At 33.9% G+C, this 21,014-nt stretch overlaps 2 protein-coding genes across 3 annotated transcripts; one reads left to right on the top strand and one right to left on the bottom strand.

The window, feature by feature from the left end:
- Positions 1–263: 263 nt before the first annotated feature.
- On the top strand, positions 264–6,219 carry LOC132029744 (probable boron transporter 7). Its single transcript, XM_059419079.1, has 14 exons — positions 264–460; positions 1,030–1,141; positions 1,251–1,333; positions 1,945–2,137; positions 2,226–2,364; positions 2,494–2,659; positions 2,755–2,921; positions 3,377–3,550; positions 3,651–3,746; positions 3,833–3,949; positions 4,383–4,702; positions 5,045–5,300; positions 5,602–5,727; positions 5,819–6,219. Exons 2-14 carry the CDS (start codon positions 1,038–1,040, stop codon positions 5,846–5,848), a joined length of 1,971 nt encoding a protein of 656 aa, XP_059275062.1. The 5' UTR covers positions 264–460; positions 1,030–1,037; the 3' UTR covers positions 5,849–6,219.
- A 5,763-nt stretch (positions 6,220–11,982) lies between these two features.
- LOC132029743 (potassium channel AKT1-like) lies at positions 11,983–18,378 on the bottom strand. 2 transcript variants are annotated; one of them, XM_059419077.1, is made up of 9 exons: positions 17,952–18,378; positions 16,170–16,535; positions 15,711–15,768; positions 15,060–15,623; positions 14,788–14,886; positions 14,381–14,413; positions 13,845–14,301; positions 12,821–13,420; positions 11,983–12,544 (listed from the first exon to the last, which is right to left on the bottom strand). In XM_059419077.1, the coding sequence occupies exons 1-9, from the start codon at positions 18,137–18,139 to the stop codon at positions 12,273–12,275; spliced, it is 2,637 nt and encodes an 878-aa protein (XP_059275060.1). In that variant the 5' UTR covers positions 18,140–18,378; the 3' UTR covers positions 11,983–12,272. The 2 variants fall into 2 exon arrangements, with proteins under 2 accessions (XP_059275060.1, XP_059275061.1); XM_059419078.1 differs by having other exon boundaries at positions 11,983–12,541.
- Positions 18,379–21,014: the final 2,636 nt, after the last annotated feature.

The following is a 21,014-nucleotide window of genomic DNA, read 5'->3' as shown; positions in this document are numbered from 1 at the left end:
TTTCTAGAAAAATTTGGCTGTTATATAAAGACGTAGTTACTTTATAAGATAGTTTGCTGACCATAAAGGTATAAATGACATTTCAAAGTATAAATACATTTACACGTCATTTTGCCAAAAGAAAAATAAGAGAAGGAAATGAATAATCCAAGTAAGAGTGAGAAGAGAAGTAAAGGGAGGGGGACCTACACGAATCGCGCGCTGCCATGATCGTTATTCAAAACAGAAAGACAGAAAAGAAGCTCGAAAATAGGAAGGGAAGTGACGGATATAGAGAGAGAGAAATAAGAACTAATTGCCCTCTTTAATTTCCTTGTCATACATACACTTATATCATTTACTTATTAGACCCCTTCCCATCTTCTTCTCCAGGCGGCAAGTTTTGCCGCCGGAAAGGAATTAATATTACTACCCTTTTTTTTTTCTTCATTCTTCTTTATCTGCATTACCCTGTCATTTGGTAATACTATTTCTCTTTCATCTCAACATCAATTATTTATGTGTTGGGTTGGGTTGGGTACGATGTGAACATGCGATTTGGTCTTTTCCATTCCGCCGTTTGGCCAACTTTTGAAAATAAGAGAAAGGGGAATGTGCTTGATAATTTTGTGTTTTTGTTTTGAGTTAAAAAATAAAAAACCTCCTGAAAATATTCGAAAAAGCAGATTTGAAAATTGTTAGTAGCACAAAATTTCTAGAGAACACTTTAAAAAAAAAAAATTACTCGTCTCTGTTGTCACAAGTGGGGGTAAAGTCTGCTTACACTCTATGTTGGTATTGTCGTTATCGTATTTTAAAAAACATTATTGCAATATATGAAAATAATCTCAATGGACAAACGCCGGGAACTAGAGTAAACACCATATATGATTTGTTTGGGGTGCGTGGTAGTGTCGAAATTTTGCATGTTCCGCTTGTTGAAGCCAAGTTTAATTTAATTAACATTCTCATGAAAAATGAAGGGATTTAATATGTTTCATGGTTATAATACTAGTATATGTTTAACCTGTTAAATTTCTTATAATGCAGTTTCACCTATGGAGAAACCGAAAACTCCCTTAAAGGGAGTCCTTGATGATATTAAAGGAAGGATAACATGCTACAAACGCGATTGGCTTGACTCATGTGGCACAGGCGTAAGGTATTTTGCAATATTTTATCTTATGTTTGCGCTGAACATGAATTAATTTATCACCCACCTATTGATGAAAAATGTTGATTTTCATGTGTATATATCTATATTCATATAGGATACTGGCTCCAACAGCATACATTTTCTTTGCTTCTGCTCTTCCTGTGATTGCTTTCGGAGAGCAATTGAGTAGAGAAACAGGTCCGTCCTAATATCTTTTCATGCTTGATTACTACTCCCAGAGGCGAATTCAGGATTTCACGAGGATGAGTTCACCTTAGAATTTTTTTTTTTAAAAAAAGGTGCAAAAGTGCATTTAGTAGGGTTCAATCCCACAACCTTGATGGATTAAACCCAGCACCGAACCAGTACTCCACTCAGTCTAGTTTGACCATGTGTTCCTTCAATTAATATTAGTTATATTTCAAGGAATATACATATTATACCGAGTTTAGTTGGGTGACCATGTGTTCACGTGACCCATATTTTACACATGGATTCGCCCCTGACTGCTCCCTCTGTCTCAGATTATTTGTCGTGTTTATCTTTTACACTCCCCTTAAGAAAAAAATTAATTAGGAGGGGTTTATGACTATTCTACCCTTGTTTGTGTCTTAAGATATAATCTCTCTTAATTGAATATTTATGCTGTTTATGTGCCATCTTGAGGTGCTTGCAGTCGTCAAGAACACTTGCTTGTCTTGAACTTCTAAAATGAGAAAATATTTGAGAAGGAGGGAGTAAGTATTTAGCATATGCAATAATCATGTAATACAGGTTGGATTAATTTGTTGGTATATTGATATTGACAGATGGAGCTATGAGCACAGTTGAAACACTTGCTTCTACTGCTATATGTGGAATCATCCATTCCATTTTGGGTGGACAGCCTCTGTTGATCTTAGGAGTTGCAGAACCAACAATTATCATGTATACCTACTTGTACACTTTTGTTAAGGATAGACCAGACATGGGGCCAAAGCTGTTTGTTGCCTGGGCAGGATGGTGTGGAATCTATTTTATTTTATTTTTCCTTTGTCTTCTCCAAAAGGAAAGCAAATGCATAAATGTTACTAACCATATTGTTTGACAGGGTTTGTATCTGGACCGCGTTGATGCTGTTTCTTCTTGCTATATTCAATGCTTGCAATATCATACCTAGGTTTACGAGGCTTGCAGGGGAACTCTTTGGCATGTTAATCACAGTTCTTTTCCTCCAAGAGGCTATTAAGGTACTTGTTCCTAATATCCCTCCCAAAGCTACAAGGACTAGAATGGATTTCCATTTAAAACTAGAAGAAATCCCATGTTCATACCTTTGAAGAAATCCCATGTTCATACCTTTGTTTTTCGAGTCACAGGGAGTAGTGAGTGAATTTACTATTCCAAAAGGTGAAGATCCGGAACGAGAGGAGTTCCACTTTCATTGGCTCTACACGAATGGGTTACTGGCAGTTATTTTCTCGTTTGGTGTTCTTTTAGCTTCTATTAAAAGTAGAGGAGCTAGATCATGGCGTTATGGAACAGGTATGTGACTATATCTGCTTTATTGAAGGGTGAATTTGGAGATATTGTTGTCTGTTAAAAGTTAAAATCTTTCATTCATTGACTATTATGAACAGGTTGGATGCGAAGTTTTATAGCCGACTATGGGGTTCCCCTTATGGTTGTGTTGTGGACAGCAATGTCTTTTGGTGTGCCTGGAAAAATTCCCTCTGAAATTCCTCGAAGGCTCTTTTGTCCTCTCCCTTGGGAGGCTAAATCATTATACCACTGGACTGTGATCAAGGTACTATAAATTTCACAATGAGACCTTATTCATCTAGGAAATCATGTGTAACTTCTTGAGTTCTCCAGCTGGACTGCTTCTATAGTCTGCTCAGAGCAATATCTTGCTCCTTTAGTTGAGCTTTCATAAAACGGAATGTTGTAAAATAAAAGGAGACATTAGAATTCATTATCAAGATCCTTTGTTTTTATATATGCTCTTGCATAGGATTGCAAACATGCTATTCTTCAACAAAAAGCTTTTGAAAGGGGGCCAAACAAATAGCTTGTGGCACATAACTTTCTCCTATAGTAATTCGGAAGTCAGTATTATACAGGTCAAGATATTGTCAGGCACCTCTTTGTTATTTTTCTGAAAAAAGAATTTTGAACCAAATTTATGGCGAAACTTTATGTACGTCAATCAAGTCAGAAACATTCCTATCCGTCTAATTTAGTTTGTGCACTTAATGGCAGGATATGGTAAGGGTCCCAGTGTTGTATATCTTTGCGGCCTTCATTCCAGCTCTCATGATAGCTGGTCTATACTTTTTCGATCACAGTGTTGCTGCACAGATGGCACAACAGAAGGAGTTCAATCTTAAAAACCCATCTGCTTACCATTATGATTTGTTTTTGCTTGGGGTCATGGTATAGATCTTCAGAACTTTTTCTATGTACAGGCATAAGCATAAATTCACTTCAGGTCTTTTACTCTGGCTCATTCTTCATCCTGAATTTATGGTTACAGACTTTGATATGCGGATTACTTGGAATTCCCCCTTCTAACGGGGTACTTCCACAATCACCAATGCATACAAAGAGCCTTGCTGTACTCAAGAGACAGGTAGATAATACAACAACATGTTCTCTGTTTATTCTCGTCTGCTTGTTTAATAGTCCTATTAAGACTAGTTGGTCCTTCATGAGCAGTTAATTCGGAAGAAAATGGTGAAGTGTGCGAAGGAAGGTATTAAGCAGAATGCAACAAAATCAGAGATATATGGAAAGATGCATGCCGTCTTCGTTGAGATGGATGCTACATCAAAGGTAAGAGATGCATAGGTCAATGTCCATGTGAATTAGGTGCCGTTTGGCCATAAATACCAAAAAATATTTCACTTTTTTTTGGAATTTTGGAGTTGGAGTTGGAGTCGTGTTTGGCCATAGTTTTTGAAGTTGTAGTTTTTGGTGAAATGTAGTTGTAAAAAAGTGAAAAAAGTGAAATTTTTTTGAAAAACAAGTTTTTTGAGTTTCTGGTATTCCGGAATACAACTTCAAGTTGTATTCCGAATTTTCATGGCCAAACGCTAATTCCTGAAAAAAGTGAAAAAAAATTCCTGAAAAAAAGTGAATAATTTTTATGGCCAAACGGCACCTTAATCATTTATAGGAAATGTGTTTATTTATTTTCAATACCTCCAATTAATTTGGGTTGAGGCATCGTTGTTGGATTATAAGAAATTTTGTTTATATTATGCAGCGCACGGCAGATAAAGAGTTGGAGAACTTGAGGGCAGCTGTTATGAAACAGGACGATGGAGAAGATGGACCAGAAGAAAAATTTGACCTTGAGAAGCACATTGATGCCCACTTGCCTGTCCGAGTAAATGAGCAAAGAGTTAGCAACTTTTTGCAATCTCTACTTGTGGGATGCTGTGTGCTTGCTATACCTGTGATCAAGAAGATACCCACCTCAGTCCTTTGGGGATATTTTGCATACATGGCCATTGACAGTCTCCCTGGTAATCAATTCTGGGAGAGGCTGCTGCTGCTTTTTATTCCTTCTGGTAGAAGATTCAAGTAAGTCATGAATAAACTATTCCTCAAAACTCTCGGACATGTTCACATTAACACCTGGCTATCTTAATTGTAGGACTTCTGTGTTGTTACCTAAGTACACTAGCCAGCCACCCTAAACTCTCATTTTCCCTGTTAAGTTCTTATTGGAAATAGAGATTCAGAAAAGTGACATATATTTTGGCATTGGGATCCTGACATATCTTTATATTGTTCTTATTTGTCTCAAACTGCTTTTGTAATTTACTTTTATGGACGACCATGTCATAGTTATATACATACGATTATTCAAGTGGTAGTTATTGATTGGTTAACAGTAGCATCTTTTAACTGTCATTTTGACAGGGTCTTCGAAGGGCTACATGCCTCCTATGTTGAGTTGGTCCCATTCAAATTCATTGTCAAGTTTACAATGCTCCAGTTCCTGTATTTCTTAATTTGTTTCGGAGTATCATGGATACCTATCGCTGGAATACTATTCCCTTTGCCTTTCTTCCTTCTCATACCTATTAGAGAGCATGTTCTTCCCAAGTATTTCCCACCTGAGTATCTTAAGGAATTAGATGCAGCTGAGTACGACGAATTTGCTGGTGTTCCAAAGGTAAATTATTTTTCCTACCTTTCCTGCATTCTCCTGTGTAAGTGTAATTGTTAATTCATGCAGGTGGACTCTTATGTGCTTTTGTACCTAAGTTAGTCGGACTCTTTGAAAGTGTTGCCGCACCCGTGTCGGATCCTCCAAAAATACGCTACTTTTGAAGGATCCGACAAGCACCCGACTATATATTAGGAGAGTCCAAGTAGCATAGTTTTGTACACATTTTAATGTATTGTTAGATGAGTACTTTGAGGGTCTTTTAGGATACCAGTTCTCACAAGGGTTAAATGTTATCTATCTGCAGGAGAGAGAGATAGCTGATGAAGAAAATGGTGATGATTTCTCTGATGCTGAGATATTGGATGAGATGACAACACACAGAGGTGAACTAAAACACAGATCTGTCAGCCTTACCGAAAGGCAACATCAGGTAAATTGGCCTGCCAAATCGTCCAACATTTGCAGCTTTCATATTTTTAGGCCGGAAGAATGTTTATAATGACCCGATTTTTTTATGTCAGGTTTATCCACACGAGACTTCTGAAGTGTAATGTTAGCTGATGCATTGATGTAAATGATATAGTGCATTGTGATTCCCAACCAGAGTACTATCGGGGAGGTCATTAATTTTCACAAATCCTCTCGGTTGTGGAAAATGTGCAGCAGAAAGAATACATGAAAAGAAAGACGAGAGTAGAAAAAAGCGGGAAATGGAGATATTATAAAAAGAAAAAAGCACAAGAGATTCTATACAAACTTTTATTTTTCTTTCATAGTACAGAAGCTAAAGTAATATAGAAGTTTAATGCTGACTGAAGATTGTGTATAATTCTTGATGCTTTTTTTGTGTTATCATTTTATTTTTGGCAAACGTTGAAGATGTAGTTGCCTTTTGTGTTAATACAAATGGGTCATTTAGGAATCTGATAACTTGCTTCTAAAAACCTACTTCATACTCTTTAACACGTCTGAAAATACATTGATAGTAAAAGGCTATGTAGTTTAAATGGCTCGATAATGGAGCACGGATTTTAGCTCCGATATATGATTGACAGAAAAATTATCAGATTTGGAGGTATATGCTCGTCTCTACTTATACTTGGCTGTCCAACTAGTTTATGCTATTCTGAATTCATATGATGTGCTTGAGATCCCAAAAGGTTCAAGGCCCCAAAGATTGTCCTATTTATAATTGAAATTATTATTACTTATTATTAATTACAAATAAGGTTTTTCAATCATTTATTGCCAGCTTTAGAGGTGTGCAAATTTCAATGCGACTGATGAATCCAAAAAAAAAAAAAAAATGTATTACTACCTGAGTCCCCCTGGTTCGAAAAAGATTTTGTATTTTATGCTATTGGCTTTCATTTCAGTTAATGGTTCTTTTAATATCCTTAATGATTTAACCGACAACCCAATAAGATTTGTTAAATTTACCCTTTTTACCCTAACAAGTTAATTTTGTATCACCTTCTTTAAACTACGTTTACAGATACTTTGTTGGTTTCGAATGGATTATCTATTAATGTGCTAAGGTTCTTCTTTTGGTTTTAATTCTCCACTATTGTTATGTAATCCACAACACTTGGTACATACTTGCTTTCTTTCCTCCTCACTTACTTCAGACTTCGAGGACTCAAATCGGATACCTACTTATTAATTACTATATCTATTGCAGGCATTTGAAAATTTTAAGTTACTCCATTAGTTCATAAATCAATAATCGAATCGTTAACGATCCAATTAATCGATAGCCAATAATTTAATATATTAATGGTTTGATTTTCAATTTAACATGTTTACAAACCAATAAACTGAACCAATAACATTTAAAACCAAACCAAACGGACAGATAACTCTAACCAACTTTTTATCAATCATAAATCACCCAGTTCCAACTTTATGAATTATGATATTCTTAGGAATTTAGTTGAAGTAATTACAGAGGGAAGTGGGAGAAATATAAACCACAAATAATTCGTCTTCTTTCCTTTAAATCAGTAAAACTTGAATAAATTTTTTTTCCAACTTTGGTTCGTATTGTTTCTTCTCTCAAGGCGCGGCAATGCTCCGAATTGAATTTACAAGTGCTAAAAGAAATTGCATAAGTAGAAAAAAATATTGTATATTAATAAATATACTCAATGGACCTGTTTGGCCACGAGAATTATTCACTTTTTTCCGAAATTTTTTCTTCACTTTATTTGAAATCAACGTTTCACCTGGAAAATTCCAAATACAAATACAACGTAAAGTTATATTTGGAATTTGGAGAATACCTAAAACCTTGTGTTCTCTTTCAATATATTCAAACAATCAAATATTTTTTACAAAAACTATAACCACACACCACTCCAACTTCAAAAATTCCAAATAAAGTGAAAAATATTTTGTTTCGATGGCCAAACGCCTAATCAAATAAAAAGATTTTATTTTTATAAATGCTTATATTAATTATAGAACTAGTTTCTTTGCACGTGCATTGCACGTGTATGCCAAGTCATGTAATATTCAATTTTATAAATAAAATTAATACTATTAAAATTAATATTAAGTAAATAATTATACATAAAAGAATAAGATAAAGTTTTTGTGGATGATCAATGTGGATTGTTGTGGTGACTTGTTTGTCGAGGTAAGCATGATTCGATATTGGACATCATCTAAACCAAAGAAGTTGAACAATCAAAATTTAATCAGATACATTAGATTTTCTTTTATGACGTACATACACATAGTTAAGCGCATCTCATCTATTAATATTTTGCTAAAATTGTCCAAACCGTAAATTCATCGAATACTCCAACAGTAGCCGCTCAATTAAACGTATAATCTCGCAGCACTGCAGTTTGATCTGTGCATATAGATATAAGAATATTATGATTTACATGTAGTCATGTAGACGTCAAAAGAGAGGAGAAAACCCCTAACCATTGTAACATTGAGCTTGCTCAGCAAAGTTGATGGTGTATACAAAATTCTCACAGTTTTTTTTAGAGGAAGTCATTTTCCATCTCTCTGACGAATTTCTCCTATGAGTTGAATATCTAGTGCTTTAGCACTGATATTTCAGCAATTATACAGCAGTGAAGACACACTAAAAAAAAAAAAAAAAAAAAAACTATGTCGAGTGAGTAAAATGCACTTTTCCTATCTGGACATAGATCAGTTTAAAATATCTTTTTATATGATTTGCCATCAATAACATCATAAATATTAAAGTAGTAACATATCTTTTAAGATTACAAGCATCAATATCTACCTAATAGTTCTAACTGATATTTGGCTGCGAAGCTGAAAAAGAAGAACAATTAAAGCTTAATAAGTAGTGGAAGATATAAGAACCCCTAATCATACATCTGTCTTAGTATATCAGAATTACTCATTCAATAAAAGTTTTTTCTCATTTTTTTACGGAAAGACATTTTGGTAATCCAACTTTTAACTCGAAGGCGTTCCACTTATAATATAAGACTAGTTGCTCGGCACGTGCATTGCACGTGTATACCGTGTCATGTAATATATAGTTTTGTATAATAATGTTAATGTTAATATTATTAAAGCAAAAGTTTGAGTAAATAATTGATACGTAAAAGAATAAAGTATACGTTTATGTGAGTGATCAGTGTGGATCGTCATATGGCACGGAAAGTTGTTTGTTGAAATCACGATGAACGAGTATCTTCTGATCCTGCGAAGATGAACAATCAAAGTTTAATTCGATACATGTAATTTATATACTTCCTTTGATTTTATGACAATCGTATAATGAAACGCTTCTCACCTAATAATACTTCCTTATTTACAAAAGTTTTGTCATATTTCTTTCCGTTGTTCCAAGTTCCAATGACAATTATATAGGGTTGGCGTTGTCTTCGTCAAAATTTAGCAAGATCTTAACCTCTATATCCACATTTTTCTCTTCATCTCCAATTTCTATTTCATCAACTTTTTCAACTTTGTATATCTTCTCTTCAGTTAAACGTCTTCCAACTCGATCTCTTCAATATTTTGTTTCAATTTTGACAAGAAAATGTAAAATCTTCATACTTACTCAACTAGTTCAGGATAAAATTGGGGTTCTTTCAATACATTATTAGGTTATTTTGAAAAGGATAATTTATAGCACTAGAAAAATATCATTATGTGATATATTTCATAAAAAATTAAATGAAAATACTATAACCTTTAGAGAGATTTGATTGTACATACATTATAACATCACAACCAAACAACTATCTTTTAACTTCTCAGAGTAATATTATTACGTTCTTTGTCATCAAGCACCTCAACTTTTAAACGATATCTAAAAAATACATATATAAATAAAATTGTCAACTCATTTGTTGAAGACGTAGACAAATAGTAATTGAAAAGTATGTTTTCACCTTTCCTTGTAATCAAGATTGTCGATGCTAAGGACGTGTTGGAATATTATTAACAAAGTTCATTTTCTTGTAGCGTTTCTTAAAAAGAAAAATACCATGGTTCATCCTAATAAAACACATTGGTTAGATTGGAAAAATGCACCATTGTATAGACAAACGTATTATAAACTTCTCAGTCTTCCCTTCCCCGGCCTCTTTTGCCACTATACTTAGGCATTAGAGTTATTTCTTTGTTTTGCGCCTTCAACATAATATCCCTGCATTTTTATTAATTACCTATTAAATATTAATAACTATATTTTTGTAATAATTCCTTCAATTCGAAAATCAAGTCATATATTACCATTGTTGGAGAGATGTTGCTTTTTCAAACATTGAGTATGCTATTAATAGCTACAGTAAGTATTATGAAATCCCCTTTGCAAAATTTAAAAAGAAAACAGTTAAACTACTAATCTAAGAGATAAAGAACTAACTATAAATACAATGGTATGTTGTAATTATAACATCGCATAGCGCTACAAGTGTTTCACTGATCCATTTTTGTAATATTTCACAATCTGTTTTTCTGCTAATTTACCTATAAGGTTATACAGTCATACTTGAATTTTTAATTTTTTTAAAAATTAAACATTATATTAATTGAATTAAATAAAAGTTGAACTAAACATTAATAGGTTAATGACTTTGATGCAAACTTTTTCGGGTTGAATTTTTTGTCTTTTAACATATAAAAAACCATCTTTGGCCAAGCTTTAGCTTTGTTGGGTTTTTACAACTTTTGAATGGTTTGATTTCATAAGTTTTACAGGTTCAACGATATATATATATTTTTTTTTTAAATTATTAAACTCAACAAAAATCAAAATTTTTTTTTTCTTAAATCTATTTTTGACATAAATTAACACTATAGTTTATTAGTTTTTGTGTGTGTGTGTGTGTATATATATATAAAAATTTTATATATACCCATGGTTATACATATTAAGAAACTCAAGATTGTATATTATAAGTGTAGTATATGTAACATAGATTGTATAAATGCATAGATTGTATACTTTTTATTTTCAAGTATATTTTTAACTTAGGTATATTTATATATGTTATGTATATATATATATATGTGTGTGTGTGTGTGTGTGTGTGTGTGTGTGTGTGTGTTTAGTTATATGTATTATAACTTATAAGTTTATATATTTACTACTAAGTAACAACTTATGAGTATTATCAATTCAAGATTGTTTTTTTTTCTAATTATATAACTTTTTATTTTATAACTTAAGTATATGTATATTATAAGTATATTTTAGATATATATGTTTAAGTTATATGTATTATAACTTAAAATTTATATTTACTAATAACTCATGAGTATTTTAAAATTCAAGATTGTATATTTATAATTATATATAGTTATAACTTTCTATTTTATAATTTAAGTAGATGTATATTATAAATATATTCTAAGTATATAGTAGATATATTCCTCTTAATATAATATATTAATTGAATACTTGTAAGAATATAAACACAAGTAAATAGAAGAAAGCTCAATGAGCTATATATTTTATTCATTAATGGATAACATTTATTTGCAAGTTGTAATTTTTTTTTAACTTGCAAATAATACATGAGATGCAACTAAGTAGTACAAGAATAAAATCACATTGTTGCAACCATTGTCGCAAGCAAATAAATTGCAAGAAATTAACGGAATAAATTTCGACAATACAAACATTGAATTAAAAGCGTAGGTTAAAATCCACCAAAGTTTTGAAGCTTTTTGTTGGTCTCCAACTCCACCAAAACTTTGTTTGTATAATTATATAAAACTGAAACTTGTAGGAAACTTTATAGTATATAATTGATAGAAATTGTAATTTTAAAGTGGCTAGTTATTGCAAAATAGCTATAAATTGAGAGAAAGTATAGAGAGAATTGGTATGGATGAAAATAAAATGGAGAGGGGTTTATATAGGAGTGGGGGAGGGGTTAAAGTGTTAAAAATAAAAGTTTGTGGGGTTGGGGGTTGGGGGGCTTCAGTTTTGGCCTTCAACATAATATCCCTGCATTTTTCCATTAATTACTTATTAAATAATTAAAAAAAAAATATATATATATATTATTGTAATAATTCCTTCAATTCGAAAATCAAGTCATATATTACCATTGTTGGAGAGATGTTGCTTTTTCAAACATTGAGTATGCTATTAATAGCTACAGTAAGTATTATGACAAGCTTACTTTGATGCAATAAAATAAAAGTTTTGTGACAACCTACGAAATTTACCCTAGTTATATTACGTGCATAAGAATTCTCAATAATTGAGAAGAAGATTTTGTTATCTGTAAATTTTATACATTTTGCACCACCCCCCACGCAAAACACAGCCCAACACGGTTGTCCTATTTCTTCCAACTTTTCAATGAGTATATGTGAATCAAATTCCTCTATGCGGTAATTACATTGCCTTGTTAGTGATCTATCATCTACTATATCTCCAAAATGGTGAGCACAAAAATTACAGGTCAACCAGATTCATTTCTGCAATATGTATGATTATTTCTTACTATTAGCTGTGTTTTAATATTCTGAAGTATCATCACCAGCAAGAACTAGATGATCTCCATCTCTTATTACTGCAATGTCTTCAATAAGTGCTCCATCTTCAGTTAGTACTTTGGTGAGAGAGATGCCAAATTTCTGAGTACCAATATCAAGTAGCTCTTGAATGGAATCCGGCAAAAGCACAACCCTTCTACCTATATGAGCTTTCTCTAGACAACCGATGGTAACTCTGCCTGGAATCCGTGAACTGGCAATTTTAGTTGAAGAATCCAGGCCGCTTCCTCCTGCTAAGATACCATAATGCACAATTAATTCCAAAGAAAAAAAAAATATTGAAACTTTATCCAGCCAAGACCTACTAAGGAGGTAAAAGAGGCTTTTCTAACTTAAGGCTATCTTATAACATAGATGTATTGTAGAGTTGACCATCTTTTTGACTTTGGAGGTGATAAAAGTAGTTAGTTATTATCCTAGTTGATATTTAGATGGATTCACGCTGCATCCTTTATTTTTTACTGGTATAAAGTAAGAAATTTGCCTTCAAAATTTAAAGCTGTACTCACCATCATGGTGTCTCTGGCCTGCAGACATAAATCCTATCAGTGAATTCTGAAAGGGACTGGCCCTTTTCTTCATTAATCTGCCGTGGGACGAGCCACTTTCTCTAGCTAGTGGTGATGCTGTTTCTTCAGGAGTTAAGAGATGAATCATGGGATCGCTCTGATACTTCTTAAGGTAGGGAGCACTAGGCATTTCAGGAGGATAGACGTTGGTTTCTTTACCAGTTGGTTGCATCAAATTGAAAAGCTCTTTTATCTCTTCGTGGCCCTGATATTCAGCCAATGCTCTCGGTGTCCAACCGTGAACGTCTGGTTTATCAACATCAGTTCCTTGTTCCATTAGGAATTTAACTATTTCCACGTTCTCCTCAGAAATAGCAGTGTGCATTGCGGTCGTGCCTAAGCTGTTGTTAAGAAGGGTGACATCACCTCCATACTTGATGATCTCCTTAAGCAAGTCTAGGCTGCCTTGCTCCACTGCAAAGTAAGCAAACTGACCTACGTCTCCTGAAGATATTGTTGCCCCGTTGTCCACAAGCAATTTTATCGCAGCTTCATGCTTCCCCATCATTGCATCCCACAATGGAACATTTCCTTCAGAATCTGCATTCATAACAAAAGGTAGTTGTTTATCAGAGAGAGAAGTGACCGAATAAAGTTGAAGTTAGGATACACTTGCAAATTTGGGAGTGATGCTCTAGTCACAACTGGTGCTAGTACTTGATATTTCTCAATAGAGAACCATCAAGGCCATAAATGGGGTATACAGATTGGAGGAGGGCCGACGCAGCTAAGTTATTCTTGTGAAAAAGGTTCAAGAAGACTTGAAGGAACCAAGGATAAAATTGCCTCTCAGATACTTAGTTGAGGTCATTGGAATAATTGAAGGCAAACACAAATTAATAGCTCGAATCAGGTATAAACTTTATAAACTAATGTACTCCATAATTTTCCAAACATAAAGTATGATATCCTAAAAGAAACGGTTAAGGCGATTTTCTTTGTGGTATGGAAATGGAAAGAGTACCTTTTCTATTTGGATCTGCTCCAAAGTCTAGAAGTAGAAGAATACATTCAACACTTCCTTTTGAAGCTGCTATATGCAACACTGTACGTCCATTGCTATCAGATTCGTTCGGATCCATACCCCTTTTTAGCAATTGGCGCAACAAAAGATCATCTCCTCTGTTTGCTGCAAAACATAAGCTGAGAGGCATGTCCATTCTTCCCTGAGCCAGCATATGTTCTATATCTGCTAATACCGTTGTCATCATTGGATCCTTTCGCTCTTTCAAATGCTGAAGGAGATTGTTCATGATTATTGTCCCGTCTCCTATATTTGCTTTAACGATGTTGAAAAATGAAGTACGATCCAAGCGTAGCAGTTGGGATGTTCTTTTCGTTCGAACAGTAAAGAGTTGAGGCCTATAGCAAAGCACACCAACTTCTCCACAAACGCCTCCGTTCTTCAACTCGCCAACTACCTACAAAAATTTATACACTCAATAAGCATTTAAGCTCAGGACAGCAGTAATGTTTAAGTCTGACACTAGAGCAACTTACCTGATCCATCCCATTCCTGTGTGATACAAGTTCCTGCATGTATAAGCAAGATGTGATTATTAAGAGATTCAATTGCAGCGATTAAATCAACGAAGAAAAAAATAGATGATAATGTGTATTTGACACAACAAGAATATTGAAGAGTAAAAATGGGTTGACCAGAGTAAATTTTTTGTAAGTAGTAGTACATGTTTCAAAAAAATTGTTTTCACCGATAATGAACATTATTATGGATGCAGAAGATATCACAGTTCCTTGACTTGACTTTGGCTATTGTGATAAATCAACAGCAGTACGAAAAAAATAAGAGACTCATTAGTTTTTTTTTTAAAAGTATTTTTGTCTTTTGCTTTCCGTTCCGTTCCTTTCCCAGAAAAAAAAAAAGCGAGAAAGAGCGAGGTCCCTACCACTACTCCATTAACCAGAATGTACAAATCTGTAGGTGCTTCATTTTGCAAAATGACATCCTCTCTTGGAGGGAAATACTCGGCCTTCATCTCAGCAACCTGTACAGTATTAAATCACCAAGAAGAAACCAAATCACCTATTAGTATTATTAAAGAAATTAGTGAAACAATAAACTACATTTCGTTATAGATAAAAGAGTATTGACCAATAGGTTGAAATTTAACCAAACGTTATAGATCAATCAATAAAACTAAGCATAAGCTGGAATTACCAGTTGAAAAAGTAAGTCATCTGATACACCATGGAATAAGTACACCTTATCGACCAGTGAATAGAATAGATAATGTGAAATGCCAGATCGAATAGCTTTGGGTAGTGTTCCAAGAGTTTCTTGCTGCTGTAGACCTTCCGAATCTGTTCTGTACCTCAAACACAAGTGAGCTAGCATCTGTTCTTCAAGCCGAACCGGCAGCTTATTCCTTTGTGCAAAGCTTGAGGCAGCTTGAATAGTATCCCTGAATTTCCTAGTCTTACTGGTTCCATGGACGACCAAGTTGGTCATATTTCCAATAAGATATGCAGTCAACCCGAGGTTGAATAGCATGTAAATCATGGTGAATATCATTTCATCTGTAGCCACAGCGTGCAAATCCCCATAGCCAGTTGTTGTAAGCGTTGTAATGGACCAGTACATACACATTACATACAGATTCCAGATGCTCCTGTCATGAAAATTTCCCATGGAAAGTGAAAGCCAAGTTTTACTTGGGTCTTTTTTCCGAGCAGCAAGAAGGTAGTAGAAGCAGCCAGCACAATGAACAGCAAAAAGAGTCACCTGAAAAGAGTATCCCAAAGTGTGTTATGGTAAATCGTCATTGAGGTACTTTACAAGCAAATGCCATTTACTGCTTGATAGACTTACACATATAAGCTTCAGTACTCGAACTCCAAAGTAACTGACCCTCCTATTTTTCTCCAATCTACAGCAAAAGAACAGCATATTGTCAGCAAACGCATAGGTAATGAGGATTGTGCTTATCTTCTTCAGGCAAACTATTATAAGTGTGTAATGCGAATTGACTTGAAACAGAACGATTCACAATTTGTTAGACCAAAGAATCGCATAGATCAATACAACAAGACTTAAACATAGAAAATTAAAAATGTAAATCAATTGCTAAAAGAAACACCACGAAGAAAGACAGTACTCATAGGATTTAAAACATATATGCAATTTATTCCTTCTTGTATTTATATTTGACCACCATCAAACAGATCAGGCATTGATCCGATAGACTGAAACGAAGAAAATCTTTAACAACAAATCAAACATGGAATTATAAGCAGTTCTGCTAATAAAGAGGGGCTTTAAGCATCTTACTTAGCAAACATGACACTGGCTCTTCTAAGACGCCAGAGGCGAAGCATACTGAAGTATCCATATGATTGAAGATGGTGAGGCAATGCTTTCCGAGCAAGTTCGGAAGGGATGGTGGATATCAAATCAAACACAAACCCGGATTTTATGTACCTCAAAGCAATCCGCTTTGGGTCATCAATCATACTGTAAGTTGATTTATCCAGATAGGCAACAAAGAATGTCAGGACAATGTCAACGGCGAAAAGAAGATTAACTATGTTATCTATGGTGTCAATAGGTCCATGAGGTCTGTCTAGAAATCCAAACTGAAAAGGTGACGCCCATGCTGTGTAGAAAACAAGAAGCACCAGAAATCCATTCCAAGCCCTGCATGATAATTTTGGTTAAAGCCATATAGGCTAAAATCATCAAAGTTACTGAACATATAACCATCTATTCAGAATCTGTTTTAAAAAAATAGGCATATATACAGAACTAACACAAATAATATAGTACCTCCTTCCAGAAAGACCTGAATGCAGTGGCGGATGTAGCATGATAGGTGGGGGTTCAATTGAACGCCAAACTTTTGACGCATAATATAAATTTATGTGTAAAAATTTATTAAAATTGCAATAAATAGTAGACATGAACCCATAACTTTTAAAATATAACATGTTCAAACTAAGAATCTTAACTGGTTGAACCTATAAAGTTTAAATCCTGGATCCGCCTCCGTCTGAATGGTTAAGTTGATTAATTCGACTCGTTTCAGGACATTTCCCAATTTATGTGAAGGTGTTCGATTAGGAGGGTCAACACACTTAATTTTGACCATGAATTCGGGTATAAGATTCTTCAAATATTTTAAGATAAAATTTGAAAACTGCCCAAAGACTCAAAATATATTTAAGAAGTTTGAGAAAATTATAGCCAAAGAAGAAACTGTTTCTCTCCATACAATAACACGTAAATCAGGCTAAAGTTTATAGATTAAACTATTACACTAAAGGGTTCATTTGGTAGCTGGTTTGGATATTTTATCTTAAAATATTTGAAGAATCTTATACCCGAATTCATGGTCAAAATTAAGTGCGTTGACCCTCCTACTCGAACACCTTCACATAAATTGGGAAACTGCACGAAGAGTACTACAAGTCCACGCAGCAAATGACTCAAAATATATTTAAGAAGTTTGAGAAAATTATAGTCAAAGCAAAAACTGTTTCTCTCCATACAGTAACACGTAAATTAGGCTAAAGTTTATAGATTAAACTATTACACTAAAGGGTTCATTTGGTAGCTGGTAACTATTACACTAAAGGGTTCATTTGATAGCTAGTTTGGAGGTAAGTTATGCAGATATTAAACCCTACATAAATATAGTATCACGTTTGATAGCTGGTTAGGAGGATAAGTTGTTCATGTACATAAAATTAATGCGGTATCTGGTTTGCAATTTAGAAACCCGCATAAGTAATACATGTATAAGTTACGAGAAAATCTATATATTATTTTATGCAGGATAGAAGATGGAGCAACTAATAACTAACTCTTGCATAACTAATCCCCACATAAAAATATAATAGATAGATTCCCTCATAGTATACGTGCATAACTCTAACCATCAACCAAAGGACCCTAAAGGTTGAAATCGATATACAAGAAAAGCAATTCAAGAAGTATGGAGTATAAGAAAAGAATCTGCTGCATGAAGTTTAGGTAACCGTAAAATCATCTACCAAATTCAAACATAAAAATTGGAATTTGGTAAAGAATTCACCCAAGATTGAAATAACGAACCTGTAACGGGGATTAGAGGGGGAGATAATGTGAGGAGGAAGCTTGATTTTACGATTACTATGAGCGCCAAGAGAAGGAAGAATGCCACTAGTAATACTATAGTGACTGCTTTTATCATCCATTGAATATGCTCTCTCTATTTCTTTCTCTATCTCTCTTAATCCACACATCATCTTCATCTTCTCCATTATTAATTCTTCTTATACAACACATATATATAACATATATATTAGCCCGACCACCACCACAGGCCGCCGGGCTTTGCCACCCTCTTCTTCTCCTTCTTATATATTATTATTACTGCCACCCTCATCTTTTTCTTTATTCATTTGATATACTATATATATTACACTATTTTTTTTTTTTTTTTCCTTTTCCTTGTATTTATAGTAGTTGATGACATTCTTGCGAGTCCTATTCTGACTCTCTCTCTTTAGCCGTTTCCTCCTGAATTTTAGTTAATTGTGTTGTACTTGTGCCATAACGCAACAGCAAAAGACTTGACTACCCCTTAAGTCACTTTTGGTTTCTTTATACCAAAAAAGAAAATAAAAAAATTGTGGTTCCTTTACCTTTTCTTTTAAAGTTTTTATTTTTTTTATTTTTTTATTCGTATTAGGAGGATCAAAAAGAGGAGAAAAGAGAATCGTGAGACTTAGCCCCCGTTTGGCCATAAAAATTATTCAATTTATTCCGGAATTTTTTTTTCACTTTTTTTGGAATTAGCGTTTGGCCATGAAAATTTCGAAATTTTGGAATACCAAAAACTCAAAAAACTTGTTTTTAAAAAAAAAATCACTTTTTTAAACTACATTTCATCAAAAACTACAATTTCAAAACTATGAAACACAACTCCAACTCAAAATTTCAAAAAAAGTGAATTTTTTTTTTTGATATCTATGGAAAACGAGGCCTTAAACTCACACCATTTTTTTTGCACGTATTGCCCTTCTTTTGGGGTGGTCTTTAAATTTTGCCCCTCAAATTTGTGATCTTTAAATTTTGTCCTCATATTTGTGCCTTTAAGTTGTGCCCTTCGCTTGGAAAGGTGGGCGAATAATTTATTTGGGTTCGAACCCCCCGCCGCATAAAATAAAAAAAAAATTTCGCAAGGTATCGGGGGTTTGGGATCCGGCATACAATCTTAAGGAAAAGCTAAGGATGGATCCGGCATAACTAAAAGTCCGCCCCCATAAAATTTTTCCTTTGTTTTTTTTTTTTAGGCTATGGACAATTACAAAATTATGCCCCATAAGGCAAACTTTCCAAGGCACAGACTTTGCCTTATAGGCAAAGTTTAAGTTATTTAAGGAAAAGTTCCGCCTACGGGCATACTTTTAGTTATGTCTTTTTATACTTTTTAGTTAAGGCATAACTAAAAGTTTACCTTGAAAAGTAAAAAAAAAAAAATATATATATATATATATATATATATATATATATATAAGGCAAAAACTCCGCCGGAGGGGCATAGCAAAATTTAAACTCGCTTATAAGGCAAACTTTAGTTATGCCTTAAGGAAAACTTACGCCTTATGGGCATACTTTTAGTTATGTTTTATGGGACACACTTTTAGTTAAGGCATTACTAAAAGTTTATCTTGAAAAGTTAAATATATATATATATATATATATATATATATATATATATATATATATATATATATATATATATATATATTCAAGCGCTACCGTAAGGTAGACTTTTATTATGTTTAACTAAAAGTCGAACTTTTAACGGCAAACTTTTGATGCGGACAGCATAAACTTGTGAAAGGAATTTTCATAACAATACTTATGCCAAGTCTGCCCAAAGCCATAAGTATGTTTCGGTCCGCTTTGGTTCCTTCACAAGTGTATGCAAGATAGCGCAAAGGCTTGCGAATTTTTTTTAAAATTTTGCGAACTAACCTAGATCGGGTTTTTGGAAGCAAAATTTAAAGATTTCAAATAAGGGCAAAATTTAAAGACCACCTTAAAGAAGGGCTAGGTTGCGAATTGCCCAACTCACACAAGACTTTGATTGGGCTTACAAATTTAGCCCAAGTCTATTTTTGTTGGGCAATTTGCAGGATTGACCTTCGCTGGGGATGGTCTTTAATTTTTGTCCCTCAAATTGTTGGTCTTTAACTTTTGCCCTTCGCTAAAAATCTCTTGGCTTCGAGTTTGAATCCCTGCTCAATCAAAAATTTAAAAAAAAATTCGCAAGATAGAGTTTGATTATTTAAGGCGAGTTTGCCTTCAAAACTCTTCCTTAAGGCAAAATTCAAACATCTGCCGTGCGAATTTTTTTTTTTTTTTACTGAGCTGGGGTTCGAACCCACAACCTCGGGGTATTAGGCGGGCCAAAACTTAAAGCTTTGAAGGGCAAAAATTAAAGACCACTTTGAAGGGCAATCCGGGCAAAAAAAAATGTCTTTTTTAATTTGTTTTGAATTCATTTTTGTGCGAATGTTTTTTCTTTTTTTCCCTCAAATGTCGGTCTTTAATTTAGTCCTTCGCTAAAAACTCCTTGGTTCTGGGTTTCAACCCCCGCTTAGTAAAAAAAAATTAAAAAAAAAAAATCATAAGGTAGAATTTGGATTTGAAAGGCGGAGTGTTTCGTACTCTAGCTAATCGGTTAAAAGTTTGAAACTTTGCACCAAGTAGTTTGACCGCAAACTTTTCGAAGTTTGACTGCAAACTCCGCCTTAAGGTAGAGTTTTGCCAAAACTCTACATACCTGAAGGCAAAACTCTACCTTAAGGTAGAGATTTACATTAAGGCAATTTTTTTTTATTCAGTTGAAATTTTACAAAACTCTGCCTTGCGATTTTTTTTTTTTTTTTGGGGGGATTGAGCTGGGGTTTAAACCCAGGACCTTGGGATATTAAGCGTCGGGCAAAAATTAAAGACCACCAATTTGAGGGGAAAAATTAAAGATCAGTGCCTTTGAAGCAAATGACCCTTTTGAATTTTAATAAGTTGGGCATGAGATACATTATAATTGGGCTAGGTTTGTGTCACGCCCCGAACCATGGCTACAAATACTTACGCACTAAATTATTGGTGCCATATGCATGA

The sequence above is a fragment of the Lycium ferocissimum genome, chromosome 9 (genome assembly GCF_029784015.1).
Source record: "Lycium ferocissimum isolate CSIRO_LF1 chromosome 9, AGI_CSIRO_Lferr_CH_V1, whole genome shotgun sequence".
In the NCBI taxonomy this organism is placed as follows: domain Eukaryota; kingdom Viridiplantae; phylum Streptophyta; class Magnoliopsida; order Solanales; family Solanaceae; genus Lycium; species Lycium ferocissimum.
Note: the sequence above shows the minus strand (reverse complement) of the source record. Positions and strands in the feature narration are given on the sequence as shown.